At 41.4% G+C, this 14,531-nt stretch overlaps 1 protein-coding gene across 1 annotated transcript in view; it reads right to left on the reverse strand.

The window, feature by feature from the left end:
• Positions 1 to 5,807: 5,807 nt before the first annotated feature.
• The window catches only part of KIF18A (kinesin family member 18A), a 52,328-nt gene continuing 43,604 nt past the window's right edge, over positions 5,808 to 14,531 (reverse strand). The window contains exons 15-17 of the mRNA XM_056851683.1: positions 13,011 to 13,115; positions 11,230 to 11,336; positions 5,808 to 5,953 (exon numbers count right to left, since the gene is read on the reverse strand). Of these exons, the coding sequence (XP_056707661.1) occupies positions 5,817 to 5,953; positions 11,230 to 11,336; positions 13,011 to 13,115 (349 nt within the window). The 3' untranslated portion in view covers positions 5,808 to 5,816. The remainder of the gene's footprint in view (positions 5,954 to 11,229; positions 11,337 to 13,010; positions 13,116 to 14,531) is intronic.

Here is a 14,531-nt window from a genome sequence, read left to right on the forward strand (position 1 = left end):
AATGTTTCTGTACCAGCTTGTATCTGGAAAATGTTATAAAGTAAGCTACTTTACATATGTCTGTAAAATGCACCAAAGCACAAATGTGTGTAAAAGCGTTGCAAACTTGCTCTGGAAAGCATGCAGCTTAAGCATGAATTTAAAAGATGAAAAAAGCTTGCATTTCATTATTGTAGCCATTATTGAGAACAGACTGCAGTTCACACTCTCCCAGGTAACTTTTGGCTAACAGACTATGAAGGAGGGCATTTCTCTCAAAACCCTCAAACATTACCCTTTCTCCTCGAATAATCCTTGATTTGCCATGGACCCTCAACTTTCTGTCACTGACTTAATAAACTATATTTCACTAAAATATGCTTTCAGGTATTGGCAATGCTGGGCATTCTGCACGAGCACAGAATGCAGGACTGCAACATGGTGTAGTGGTTAAGAGCGGTGGTTTGGAGCGGTGGACTCTGATCTGGAGAACCAGGTTTGATTCCCCACTTCTCCACATGAGCGGCGGAGGCTAATCTGCTGAACTGGATTTGTTTCCCCACTCCTACACACGAAGCCAGCTGGGAGACCTTGGGCAAGTTACAGCTCTTAGAGCTCTCTCAGTCCCACCCACCTCACAGGGTGTCTGCTGTGGGGAGGGGAAGGTAAGGTGATTGTAAGCTGGTTTGGGTCTCCCTTAAGTGGTAGAGAATGTCAGCATATAAAAACCAACTCTTCTTCTTCATTAATCTTTTTCTTTTAAAGCAAGTTTCTGTGCTAATCAAACAATCTACACCTCTATTTAATTTGCATAATTTATTGAGGTTGTATAATTTAGCATCTCTGTGTTCTGATTTGGGGCAGTTTAGCGCACGATTTTAAGCTTTGGGATTAAAAGTGTTCCTTAAAACACCTAACCATTTTAATATAAGCAATAAAATGATATAATCACTCTTAAAATACGTTGTTGCACACACATTGTTATCAAGGCTGTCTTTCAGTAAACTGTCATCTGAAACCACCTGTTAGCTCTTTTATCCTCACATTAGCTGTCAATGGCATTCTTGCAATGCTTCCCTTGAATTTTTATCCTTCTACTCCACTGTCACCATTTAATTTTGTTTCCCTTAAGAACACTCTACAATATTTCTTTGAAGCTTGTGGGGTTTAGTTATATTCAAACACATGCCAGACACTCAGGAAGGTAATGCCAAATTCCTCCTAATGATCTTGTAGCAACAATGCTTGTGCTAGATATAGAAAACTACTTGGCATTAGCCAAACGGTACTCACCCTTACTGTCTGTTTCCATGTTGCATGCTATACTGAGGCCTTAGGTTGTAGACATTTCGAGATGTACATTTTTACCACTTTAGGGATGCTACAGGTTTTTTTGGGCAAACATATTCAATAGTCAAATTCACCTGGTTCAGCAGCAGCTAATGAGGTGAGTTGATCTCCAGACTTGGTCGGTTCAACAAACTGTTTGAACAACTTGTGAACAGGTTTATGGCTGTGTACCAGATGCCATTTGCTAGTTTTTGGTTGCTTAAACATGGAAGGCGGCCAATCAGAGAAGTCTTTGCTCATGACACAATCTGATGCCTAGTAGAAAGTGCAAGGAAGAACTTTCCTGGAACAGTCTGCTCTCCATTATAGGGATCATGCAACAGATTGTTTTGAAAATGATGAATACATGCTTGCTTTCAAAATGTTCTTTTTTGGGGGGGGTGCTTCTCACTGCTGCAATGTGTTATTTTTTTACTTTTTTCTTGGTTTTTTAGATATGAAAAACAGACATGAGGGAAAATACAACTCCCATTGTGCGTTGCAATAGTGAGCATGTGCAACAACCCTCCCAATCCAAATAGCTAGGCAGCCATGACGGTTGCTAAGGTAGTCAGAAAGGAAAAGCAAACAGTAGGATTTTCTTTAAACTGTTGATTTGCCAGCAGTTTATGCGCTTGAAGATTGATTTCTGGCTAAGAGGTCTATTCAAGCCAAACTGCAATGCTACAGGCGACATAGAAAACGAGAAGATCTGGTGGAATTTTTCCGCCTTAAAAAAGCTTATAAAGATCTAATTAAGAGGAAAAAGGAAGCTGAGGCCATCCAGGATTGGGAAAAGCTTGCTGCTATTGTGGAGGCCGGAGACGTGAAGTCCTTCTGGAGGCTTGTTAGACCGGTGCGCCAACTTGGCTTATCCATAGTTATCCCTCCAACGAGATGGATAGAACATTTTTCAACCTTATACCGGTCATCTGAGTGCCCAGTGGAGGAGAATGAAATTAAGGGGTTGTTGGCCCTAGCACCGGATTGGCTACGGGTCTCCCCAAAGTCCGTGCTGGAGCAACTCAACCGGATGAAGCGAGGAAAAGCAGCGGGTCCGTATTTGATCCCTTTAGAGCTTTTCCTAGTCAACCCCGAATGGTGGGCTGCCCGTTTGGCCCCCCTTTTCTCAGACATCAATCAAGCAGCCGCCATTCCGGAGATCTGGAGGACAGCTACACTTGTCCCAATACACAAAAGTGGAGATGCCAGTAACCCTGGGAATTACAGGCCAATTAGTCTTATTGCCATTCCGGCAAGATGCCTTTCCATCTATGGTTATGCTGGGTAGGTTCAATGGGATACCCTATTCAGGTCTTCTCTGCTCTTGCAATACGGTTGAAATTGAAACCTTGGACCATTTGATACTCGGATGTCCTCGCTGGTCCCAAGACAGAGAGGCCTTTATTGCTCCAATTCTTACCAACCTGAATCTCCCTTCACATTCCTGGGTGTTGCCATTCTTGCTTGGCGATTCAAACAATGGCTTGATAACATCGAATATGGCATGCTTTTTGGCTAGGGTGGCTGCTTCTAAGAAAGAATTCGCAATGCCTACCGTTGGCAATCTCTAGTCAGCTTGCTCCGCCCCAGTCTAGTTTAGTCAGGAAATTTTATTCCCTGGGCTGACGCCTGGGTTTTTTAGCATTGTTTAATTTAATATTGTTTTTATGTCTCATTTTTTTATGTCTTTTATCCAGTTTCCCTTTTCCTCCCCCTTCCCTGGTCCAAGACTGCGGTTACAGACCTAAATAAATATATATGATTGATTTGACTCTTGTATTTTGGCCGCAGAGCCAAGGTATATGCAGCAATGATCAAGGGGAGAAAAGAGAGCGCTCCATTGGCTTGTGTTACAACACATGCGTGAAAGCCAGCTGCGCTGGGAAGATGTTCATGCTTTTTGAAGGGTTGCTGTACAGGTCATTAGCAGTTGAACTGAACACTGAAAAATAATTTGCCTGAGCATGATTGGCAATCAGGACATGACCTGAACCACATGATGTTCAAGCATCCCTATACCACTTCATATGTTATATTGCATTTTATGGTCAAGGTCCCTATCCTGCTAGAGTTATACAAGCATTTTTGGAGATAATCACATTCTAACTAGGGATGCCGAGACCACCACCAAAGTTTTGATCAACTTCTGAACATACCTTATCCAGAAGCGGTCCCCACCTCCCACCAAAAAATCTTGTGATTACGTTGAAGTATTATGTGTAGTTTTGTACTTGAATACTGGCAGCATTCATCATGGTAACCAGATAACTGCCAATCACATATGCTTGATTACTATGACTCAGGTCACTATGGATGTCTTTTAAACACAGCTAGGTTATATACAAGAGAGCCAGCATAGTGGTTAAAATGTTGGATTAGGATCTAGGAACCCTGGGTTCTAATCCTCACTGTCATGGAAACTTGCTGGGTGACCTTGGGCCAGTGACACACTCTCAGCCTCAACCTTGGCAAGTATTTGGCTGGGAGATCTCCAAGGAAGATGAGGGACATGACGCGGAGGTGGGTAATGGAAACCACCTCCAAATGTCTCTTGCCTTGAAAACCCTACGGAGTCGCCATAAATCAGCTGTGGCTTGACAGCAAAAAAATAAAAAATAAAAAATATAAAATAAAAAGGGGTATATGCTGCTTTTCTGCCTGTACAGTTGATAGTATCCATCCATCTCCTCTTCTTCCCAGCTCTTCACAGGCAGGACCACTAGCCTGGGTCACTTTCATTTCAAGTTCACGAGCCTTACTCCAAACCAATTTACTAAAAAGAACTCTCCCGGTGTCGAAGATTAACTTGACCAATGAAACCCTTGATCAATTTCATATTCAGTACCCTGGGAGGGAGCAATCCTAAGCACCTGCACTCATTAAGTGTTGTTAAATAAAATTTGCTTCTCCCAGAAAAGTGTTTTTAGGTCTTAGTGTATTAGTTTTGAAGAGCGTAGCTCAATCTAGGAGCTTGAAGTTAAACTGACCAAGGCTTTCTTAGCTAAAGATGTACACTTTGGGGAAATACAAAACTGAAAAGGTTCCTGAGAAAAGCTTATCCCTAACTAAGAGGTAACCTGTTTTGTATGTCAGTTTTTGTTTAGGCAGAAAATGATTTTGGTGAGAGAACAGCTAAGGCAAAGCATTGCAAGAATGCCAAGGATGTTGCAACATTTGATGCATAGCTCCACCTATATCCTAAATATGGTTATCCTTGTTATGTCTTTTTTTTTACACTCCACACAAATTTATGGGAAGTTTGAAATACAATGCAGATTTTGATGGCCACCACACAGGACGTATCTGACTTCTGAGCATCCAATATCCTGTCCTTTTAGTTATGTTATTGTGGGTTATGTATCACAGTGCTGATTTGTTGAAGGAGAAAAGAAAACTCCAGGACCTCCAACTAGACCATGACAAGATCCTCTGAACCAGCTTTAACAATTAAATGGAAAACTTCTTCATCTTGACAATTCAAGTAGCAATTGGTATGCTTACTACTGAGAGCAAGATCTTGTAGACCCAAAGGGTAAGAGAACTACATGTCTGACAGCCTCCGAAGTGCCGGAGCAAAAACATGACTTTGATTTACAACTAATAAAACTTTATTCACAAATGGTATACCAAGTCTATTTAATACTAACACACATGTTACTGTACAAAGACAATACACTAGACACAAGGGCATTTTTACATTCAAGTTGTTCAGGAAGCTAGGGACAAAATTTTAAAACTAAACAGCTGTGTTAATTTAGAAATGCTTCCAGCAAAGTATCTTTCATATTTTAGTGGTATATAAATACAAAGAAGGACAAATGAACAATATTTTAGATGGAGTGTCAGTAAAGACTAAGTCATAAAGTCTATGTGCATGATACATAGCTTCTTGAGCATGCTTCTTATATGGCACTATTAATTCTTTCTACCTTTCCTACAATCAGCTTGGCATTAGGCCAGGTACACTGGCAATTAAAGGGGAAAGGTCTTTTATGGTCTACTGACTGAAGGCCATTCCCAACTCTCATAGAGGTATCTGATGTCCCTTCAGCTCTTGTGACCCAAGCAACCTGTGTATTTATGATCTATTGGAGGGGGGAGGGTTCAAACCAACCTCTTAAGGCAATTCTCTCCCACAAAGGGATAAACTTATGAGAGAAGATGGATCATAACCTTGGGGGGGGGGAAAATGCTTCTGTCAAACAATCCATACAAGTTATCAACTAAAAACTGCCGGAACAAAAACTTGTTTTTGACAATGGGGTTGGTTTTTTTTAACAAGGTGTTGGAGCAGTTTATACTGAAAAGCAGAGAACATTAAAATTATTTTTCTTTATAAATTAAAATTGTTTTTCTTGAAATACTTATTGATGTAACACTTCAGTAGCGCTACATTATCAAGTAAAGTATTACCACAGACAACAGAAAAAGAAAAACACAGCAGAGAAGACAAAGTTTCTTTCTCCCTTACTGTTACTAAATTAAAGTCTGTACAAAGGAAGGTCTTATTTCATTGCAGAGGTGTCATTCAAAATACTTTTTGAAGTTCTCAGTTTCATGCCTACTGCTGTATTTTCCTTAGAACTACTTTTTAGCTGTTTTCTCAGCATATCATGTTGCTTCCAACTTCTTGTTCTATTTCCTATGAAACAAAACAGTTAGCCATGTTAAAACAAGAACACATACACATTGATAAAAATTAATATGGTTGGTTGCAGGAGTTAGAATTCTAATGAGATGCAATTTATTGAGAAGCTCTCTCTCCTGTCTTGTTACAGAATGCAAATTCACCATGAAGTTCCTTCCTGGTCAGCAAACAATTAAACTGTCTGTTCCTTCTCAGTTCTACTAGTAAACTTAAGCATAGAGAGAGCATATGTACATAGAACTTGCCAAAGGAAGTGTCTATAGAGGCAAATGTCAATTATATGATGTCTGATGCAAGTGGAGAGTGAATCCCACGTTGCCTCCCTAAACATACACACTCTGCAGAAGCATTAGTGAAAAAGACTTCAAACTAGCCACCCCATATATGAAATGAGCACAGCAGTACCTAAGGACACAGCGTCTTCTCTTTGGCTTTGCATGTGATTAATGGTAAATCTGGACATGAGGCCCACTCCCTGTAAGAAAATGGTAAATCTGGACATGAGGCCCACCCCCTGTAAGAAACAGGCTATTCTGGCTGTCCACCTGATACCATGAGACATGTACATAGGGGGCACATCATGCACCAACTTGTGCTCCTTATGGTGGGACAAATTAGGCAGACATTCGGAAACAAAATCACAGGCCAGCTGAATCTGGAACCAAAAACTTGGTGCTTGTCGTTAGAATCATAGAGTTGGAAGGGACCACCAGGGTTATCTAGTCCAACCCCCTGCACAATGCAGGAAATTCACAACTACCTCCCACCCACACCCCCAGTGAGCCCCTACTCCATGCCCAGAAGATGGCCAAGATGCTCTCCCTCTCATGATCTGCCTAAGGTCATAGAATCAGCATTGCTGATGGCCATCTAGCTTGTGCTTAAAAACCTCCAGGGAAGGAGAGCTCACCCCCTCCCAAGGAAACCTATCTAGATATTTAGGTATTTTCTTCAACGGCATCCTCCTGTGCAGATGGCCCAAGTTTAGCCACCATTGTAGGGAAATTGATGTAAACCATCTACTGGCGAGCAATTTGGTTTTGGTAAAGAATAAACCACTGCAAAGGCTGGAAATGGAGAGTGCCCAGAATATCAAGTCTATAGACACTATCAGTACAGTACATGAGAAGTACCGAGTTGCCAGAAAGCATGTTCTGCACCAGGGTTAGCAGTTTGTCCATTCTTTGCTGAGACAGAAATATATTTTTTAGTCTTTCTTTCTTTCTTTCTTTCTTTCTTTCTTTCTTTCTTTCTTTCTTTCTTTCTTTCTTTCTTTCTTTCTTTCTTTCTTTCTTTCTTAAAAAACTTTATCGTGGTATTAAGAAAAATCCATTTCTAGTTATCCAGGAAAGCTGGCTCAGATACTTAAAAAAAAAACCAACCAAGGGATCTACTACATTGTTTGATTCCAACAATTTCTGTCTATGTAAGCAATAAGCGACATTTGTAACATGAAGCATGTAACATTTTTCTGGCTTTGCCTACAAGAAAGGTGTATTAGGAAAGATACTGAACAAAAGCTCATGAAATTATTTGGGGTCCTGTATGCTTTGTCAGCTAAGCTGAGGCTCCTGAAAACCATCTACAGCCCACTCTGGTGTAACCAGATTTACATAGGTGGTTTAGCTAATGCAGGTGTACAATTAGTTACTATCAGCAGGTTCTTCTGGAAGACTGACCCCAAGATTGGGCAAGACATTAGATTCAAGCGATGTCTGCAGGAGCTACCGCATGCCTGCTGTTATCGCCACTCTAATTTTCAGCACTTATTTCAGAAATAACAGGCGGGGGAAAGAAAGAAATCAATCCCATAATAGATTTCCAGGATTCTCCAATCTCCTGGCAGCCAACAATGGGAGAGTTAACAAGCAGTGAGATACTAAGAAGAGACAGAAAGAGGAAGAAACGTTCCAGGGTGAGGTATCTTTTGCAACCACCTTCATACTCCTAAGGAGGTCTTTATGGGCTGTCAAAAATGTTGGGATTTGTTACATGAATGTGCTTCAACCTCTCCCTTCTTTTGGTGGTTGCACCTCTTTTCACTTCTTGTTCTGTCAGAACTAAGATCCATCTCATGGATCGGTTGCACAACAGCCTTGGTAGCATTACCCTAAGACATGGATGTCCAGAGAAATATTATACTTGTTGGCATGTCTAAGGCAATTCCCAGCCTTTGAATAAGTTGGAGAAAACACTTATTCCTGTTAGTCTAAAAGGCAGCAAAACAGTTTTGTGACTATGTATATAAACAAGTTATTGGCCTAGAAAGACTATATTGTTCATGTACTTCAGTTTCTTCCCATTCCTGCCGTTAAAGAATTCACGAAACCATTCCCATTTCTCTGTTATATCATCTGATACCCAAGAGACCAAGAATATTTGTTTAAAATATGCATATGTCCACTTTTCCCTTGATAAACGCAGGAGCCAAGGTGGGTAACAATAATACAAAATGCAATAAAACTATTCAATTGCAGAGATTGAAACAATTAAGCATTAAAACCAGATTAACACGCTAACCTAAAAACACTTCATAACCCACTGGCAAGATATCCCCCCTTTTGCTCAGACTGCTTCAAAATCCCTTCAGTATAATTCTGTTTTATCACCTTGCTGGAAAGCCAGGAGGGTAGAAGCCTCCCTGACCTCTTCTGGGAGTCTGTTTCAGAGGCATGAACAGCCACCGAAAATCCCAAGCTTTCCCAGTTGCAGAAAGTGCCTTAGACATAGAAGACACTGACCTTGCTGGAAAGAACAAAGCTGCCACCTGGGAATATACAGGGAAAGGAACTCTTTCAAGTGTGGGAGAGCTTTAGGTTATGAAAGCTTTTCATGGCTGGGGCCCAATGTTTCTCCCCCAGCATGATCCCACGCACCAACTATGGTCTTCAGGCTGCCACCTACTGGCTGTTCTCTCACTTAGGAAAGCCTGCTTTGCAATGACCAAAGCCTGGCCCTTTTCTGCTGAAGCCCTCACTCTGTTGAAGGGGCTTTCTGAAGAGGTGAAACAATGGAGATTGATCTTCAGGAAATGCTGCAAAGCTTGTTTTTTTTTTTTTTTTGGGCCAGGACGTTTGATGGGACATGAGAAGAGGAGGTTGAAGGGGGATATGATTGCTCTCTTTAAGTATTTGGAGGGCTGCCACTTAAGAGGAGGGCAGGGAACTGTTCCGGTTGGCAGCAGAGGTCAGGACTCACAATAATGGGATTAAATTGCGTGCGGAAAGGTACCAGCTGGATATTAGGAAAAGATTTTTTTACAGTAAGAGTTGTTTGACAGTGGAATCAGCTACCTAGGGAAGTAGTGAGCTCCCCCTCACTTGCAGTCTTTAAGCAGAGGCTGGGCAAGCACTTGTCAGAGATGCTCTAGGCTGATCCTGCATTAAGCAGGGAGTTGGTCTAGATGGCCTGTATGGCCCCTTCCAACTCTACAATTCTATGAACAGCAGGAATCCACCGGGAGAGGGGGGAGAGTATTTGTAATTTTAAATTTGGCATTTGGTTTTAATTTATAATGTTTCAATTAGAAGAGTTAGTTTTTATATGCCAATTTTCTTTACTCTTTTAAGGAGAATCAAATCAGCTTACAATCTCCTTCCTTTCCTCTCCCCACCACAGACACCTTGTGAGGTAGGTGAGGCTGAGAGAGCTCGAAGAGAACTGTGACTAGTCCAAGGTCACCCAGCTGGCTTCATGTGTAGGAGTGGGGAAACCAACCTGGTTCACCAGATTAGAGTCCCACCGCTCTTAACCACTACACCACACTGGCTCTCTATTATTACTTTTAAGCCGCCTTGAGCCAAGAGGAAAAGTGAGGTATAAATATTACACTAAATAAATAAATGGTAAGCATCAGCACCTTGAATTGGACCTAGGCAGCCAGTGAAGGACCCTTGGAACAAGAGTAAGAAACTGCCAGCTCAGCTTGTACAAGATGAACCATATTTTCTAGAGTTACATGGAAATGGTTTCCAATTGCTCATAGGGGATCTCTGTTGGAATTGGGCCGCGTGTGGGTTTTTTACTTTCAAAAACACAGCCTTGGAATATTTATGCTTTTGGAGATTCTAAGCATGCCTAATGTACTGCAGCTTCTAAATTAGGCATTCAGCTGCACGGTTCTTTAACAATACTATTACAGTAATTGATGCTGGTATTCTTTATTACCCAACATTTAGTACAAATAATTAACACGAAGACAGCATTGTGTGGAGTACTGATAACACTTCATTCATTCATCTTCTATTTCCTCGGGGGACACTACATACAACGGTTCACAAATGACTCATTTGAACATTCTTTTTGGGTTAAAAGTACAAGAGGAAACAAGAGGCAAATGTTTAAGGTGAGCTAGGGCGTGCAAGCACGGGCCAATGATGTGGGTTTTCTGGGAAAATTTCAATTGGGAAAATCTTCCGGTGCAAATTTTAATAAATAATTTAAATAATGCTGGCAAACGAAGGCAAATACACTGTGTACAAGCCAGCATCATGTTCAAGCACTGAGGTATGTCCACGCTTCCTACCTCACATTTAGCCCAATTAACGTGATTGATTTGCAGCACAACACCCCTGAAAACTATAGACAGACTATATTTACATCTGTGGGGTAGAAATTTTTCCACAGGAAAAACATAGCCATGGAAATTTTTCTGCCCCATATCACTGGCATTGACCTTTCCAAGGCTAATCCAGGCACTTACTGTTATGGTCAACATGCAACTGCGATAGAAATGCAGGCAGTCTACAAACTCCACAGTGGCAACAGTTACATCATGGCTACTTCCAGCATGGTTCTCCTGCATTTCCAGACTATCCCAGGATATGACTTGCCAGGGTGGTTGGGTCTTGATACTGCCATTTTCCCAAGTGAAAATGAATCCCCGCACCTCCTTTAAGGCAAATAAAAGGAGAGTGACACAACACAGTGCCCCCCCCCCGGCTTAAAAGGTTCAGGGATAGGTGGGATTTTGATGTTAACACACACCCCATCAGTATCATGGCTCTGATCCATAGTGTATTCCCACAAATTATATGATGGACATTCCATTATGGAACTCAGGCATTTGCTGTAGTTTGGCACAGAATGAGAGTCTCTCTCATTCAACTTTGAGTGGATATAAGATCTCTATTAATTACCGTAGCTACGGACTACAAAAACAAACAAACAAACAAACAAAAACAAACGACAAGCAGTAAAAGACTTCGATCTTGGACCTCTAGCCAACTTTGGATACCTTAATTATAAAAAAATGTAGTTTGGACACTTACCTGTTTTAGATACCCTCAAAGGTTTCATAGTTACGAAGTTGTCATGTTTAACACGCTTTGCAGCTACGTGCTCTTGCTGATTTGTTAGCCCACTGTTTGGTAGTGAACTAAGGAGAAAAAAATACTTTTTTCTTAAACAACAGCAACCAAGTAATGTTGAATTTATATCCACTCCTTGTCACCTCCACCCCCAGAATACAACATCCGAAAACCAGACAGGAGCAGGGCCACATTCTCTCAGTCATTTAATGTGGGGGAAATTCTAGTGCAGATCTTCTTGTTGTGGACTGTGGACATCATAGTTCATTACCAGCTATTGGCCCACTCTCTCAAAATGAATTCAATCTAAGAGTGCCAGACATTTACAATTTAAGAGCCAATAGAGCTACCTAGATAAAGCAATTTCTTACTCATTTATTGGGTTATAGAGAGGCTTCTTAAGGGATCTTGATGATAGGTTTGTTAAGGTACAGGGCAAGACAAAATGTGACAAAAAGGTGGATTCTGCAAACATAAAAATGTATTCAAATTTCACACTTTAGAGAATGTCATTTGGTCATCTAAGTCAAAATTAAAAGAAGAGTTGGTTTTTATACACCGCTTTTCTCTACCTTTAACAAGTCTCAAAGTGGCTTACAATACCTTCCCTTCCCCACAACAGACATCTTGTGAGGTAGGTGGGGCTGAGAGAGTTCTGAGAGAACTGTGACTAGTCCAAGGTCAAGCAGCTGGCTTCATGTGTAGGAGTGGGGAATCACATCTGCTTCTCCAGATCAGAGTCTGCCACTCTTAACCACCACACCACGCTGGCTTTTCTTATGTCTGTTACCCAACCTATGATCATTACCAGCTAAAGGTGTAATAATTTTAAGACAGTGCTTGCATTCACACTCTGATGTAACTATAAAAGTGTCATCACAGAAAGCAACAATGGGACCAGTAAATGTTTTGGGAAAAGGGTAAAGTCTGTGAGCTTAATCAGAAAGGACAAGAAGCTGTGGAAAAGGTGAGCCACAGAAGTCCCTTCCAGATTCCCTGTAGTCTCAAGCTCTTCCGAGTATAGGTTTTACATGTTTTTGAAGCTTAATTACCATGAAAGCCAGAAGCTGGCTCATTTCGAAATGAACGTTGGGATTTTCAGGCATTAACAAATACACTGAATACTGAAGTGGAGTAGCAACTGCAATTTTCACTTCGGTTTTTTCTGAGTAGGAAATCAAGTTCACCATAGAAAAATCAACCTGGTCCTTGGGATGATGAAGAAGAGTTGGTTTTTATATGCCTGCTTTCTCTACCACTTAAGGAAGAATCAAACCAGCTTACAATCACTTTCCCTTCCCCTCCCCACAACAGACACCCTGTGAGGTAGGTGGGGCTGAGAGAGTGACTAGCCCAAGGTCGCCCAGCTGGCTTCATGTGGAGGAGTGGGGAAACCAACACGATTCACCAGGTTAGCCTCCGCCACGCAGGTGGAGGAGTGGGGAATCAAACCTGGTTCTCTAGATCAGAGTCCACCACTTCATGCTGAGTCACTTGACCAAGAAGAACTCAGTGAGTGACCCTGTGGTGAAGGCAGCACGGCCATCAAATTGTCACCACCTACCAGATAATGTCAGGCAGGGAAATTGAGGAAGGATAACATTATGAAAAATGATAAGCATGGGGAGCACAAAATGGATATACGTCAGTGTTCAAAACCACAGCAGGTACATTCTCTTAATATAAATTGCACTGAATATTGCACTGCCAAATTTAGCATTCTGACGTAACGCATTACCTACTTTAGTAACTTCCTTTTTCTTTCAGCAGCAGATGTCATTGCCATATAAGATGGTTTCTCATGTATAGGACCTGGGTGTCTATTTAATAAGGAAGGAAGGCCAAGTCTGAAATAATAATAAAAAGGATTGCGAAAAACACACTAAATATTTATTTGAATGATAAAAAGTATAATTCTTAATTCTTAATGTTCCAAAAAGAGAACTGGGAACGAAGTGAAAAGTACTAAAGCAACATGAATGTAGACAGTAGCAGTTTTTCAAACTTCAGACTCTCTCTTTTTTGAAACCCAGAAGCCACAACACTGATACCTGCATGCTTATTTTAATCAAAGAATCTAATTTACTGGGCAGGCTTCATATGAAATAAGATTTAGTCACTCCAGAGAGCACAAACATTTGCTTGGGGAAGCTTACGAATGAATAGCTCAGGATCACCCAGTGAGCTTCATGGCTAAGTGGGGATTTCAATGAGGGTCTCCCCAGTCTTATTCCAGCATTGTGACCACTACTCCACTCTTTTGTCTGTCCTAACCCTATAGCCAGCACATTTCATTGCATGACCCAGAGTTCTAACATTGTAATGGTTGGATTCAGGGTCCTGTCAGCAAAACACAGATTTTTTCCCTTGCCCCCTTCCCCTCCAGCAGTCCTATCTGACCCTAGGAAAAGCTGAGCTGATGGAAGAGGGAGGAGATGGCTATTTTGCCCCCATCTCCCCTTCTCTGTGTAGCCTCTCTACCCGCATAGCCTGGGCCACTTTCAGCTTATGAGGACCCTAGCCATAACTTATTTTATTTATTTAAAACGTTTATTAGATGTCTTTCTCCCTTGAGGAACTCAAGGCGGCTTACAATATCATTTTATTATAGATTAATATAATTTTAAAAGATATGCAATGCAAATAAAGACAAGTTGTGAAATATGTCAAATGCTAAAAAAATAACAAGTGTCTAAGTTTGAGACCCCCTTTGAGCTTGAGGACTAGACTAAATCTCCCCCCCCCCCGATGACTATACTAAATGCCCTCTTTGAGGACTAGATTAAATCCCACCCCACCCCTGGTCTGGCCCAGCAATAACACCAGAAATCAACTTTCCTGGGGTCGGAAAAGATTGCTGGATGGTTGGGAGCAGGGGAAACACCTGCAATCTTTGTTCCTAGTGGACCACTTGGGTGTGGAGACTTGGTCGCTTTTGACTAGAATGCCGTCTCTTTTTGATGAAGGGGGGTAAATGTGGGCTTGTAAAGTGGAATCCCTTTGAATGACAGAATGCAAGAGAGGAGGAACCCATGAGGAAGAGAGAGCTGGGAGTGAAGTGTTCTCATCGGAGAAGAAAATGCGAATGAAGGGGAAACATAGGAAGAAAGAAGGGCAGTCTGTTTTAGATCTTTTAAGGTAGGGCTAGGCAAGGTAGGCAGGGTCTGTAAAGTGAAAGGAAGATATTAGCAATAGAATTAGGAAGGATTCAGTTATTGCTGTGCATTTTGAATTTTTGCCATTGACTGATTTGACTGTTTGGC

The sequence above is a fragment of the Euleptes europaea genome, chromosome 6, assembly GCF_029931775.1.
Source record: "Euleptes europaea isolate rEulEur1 chromosome 6, rEulEur1.hap1, whole genome shotgun sequence".
NCBI lineage: Eukaryota > Metazoa > Chordata > Lepidosauria > Squamata > Sphaerodactylidae > Euleptes > Euleptes europaea.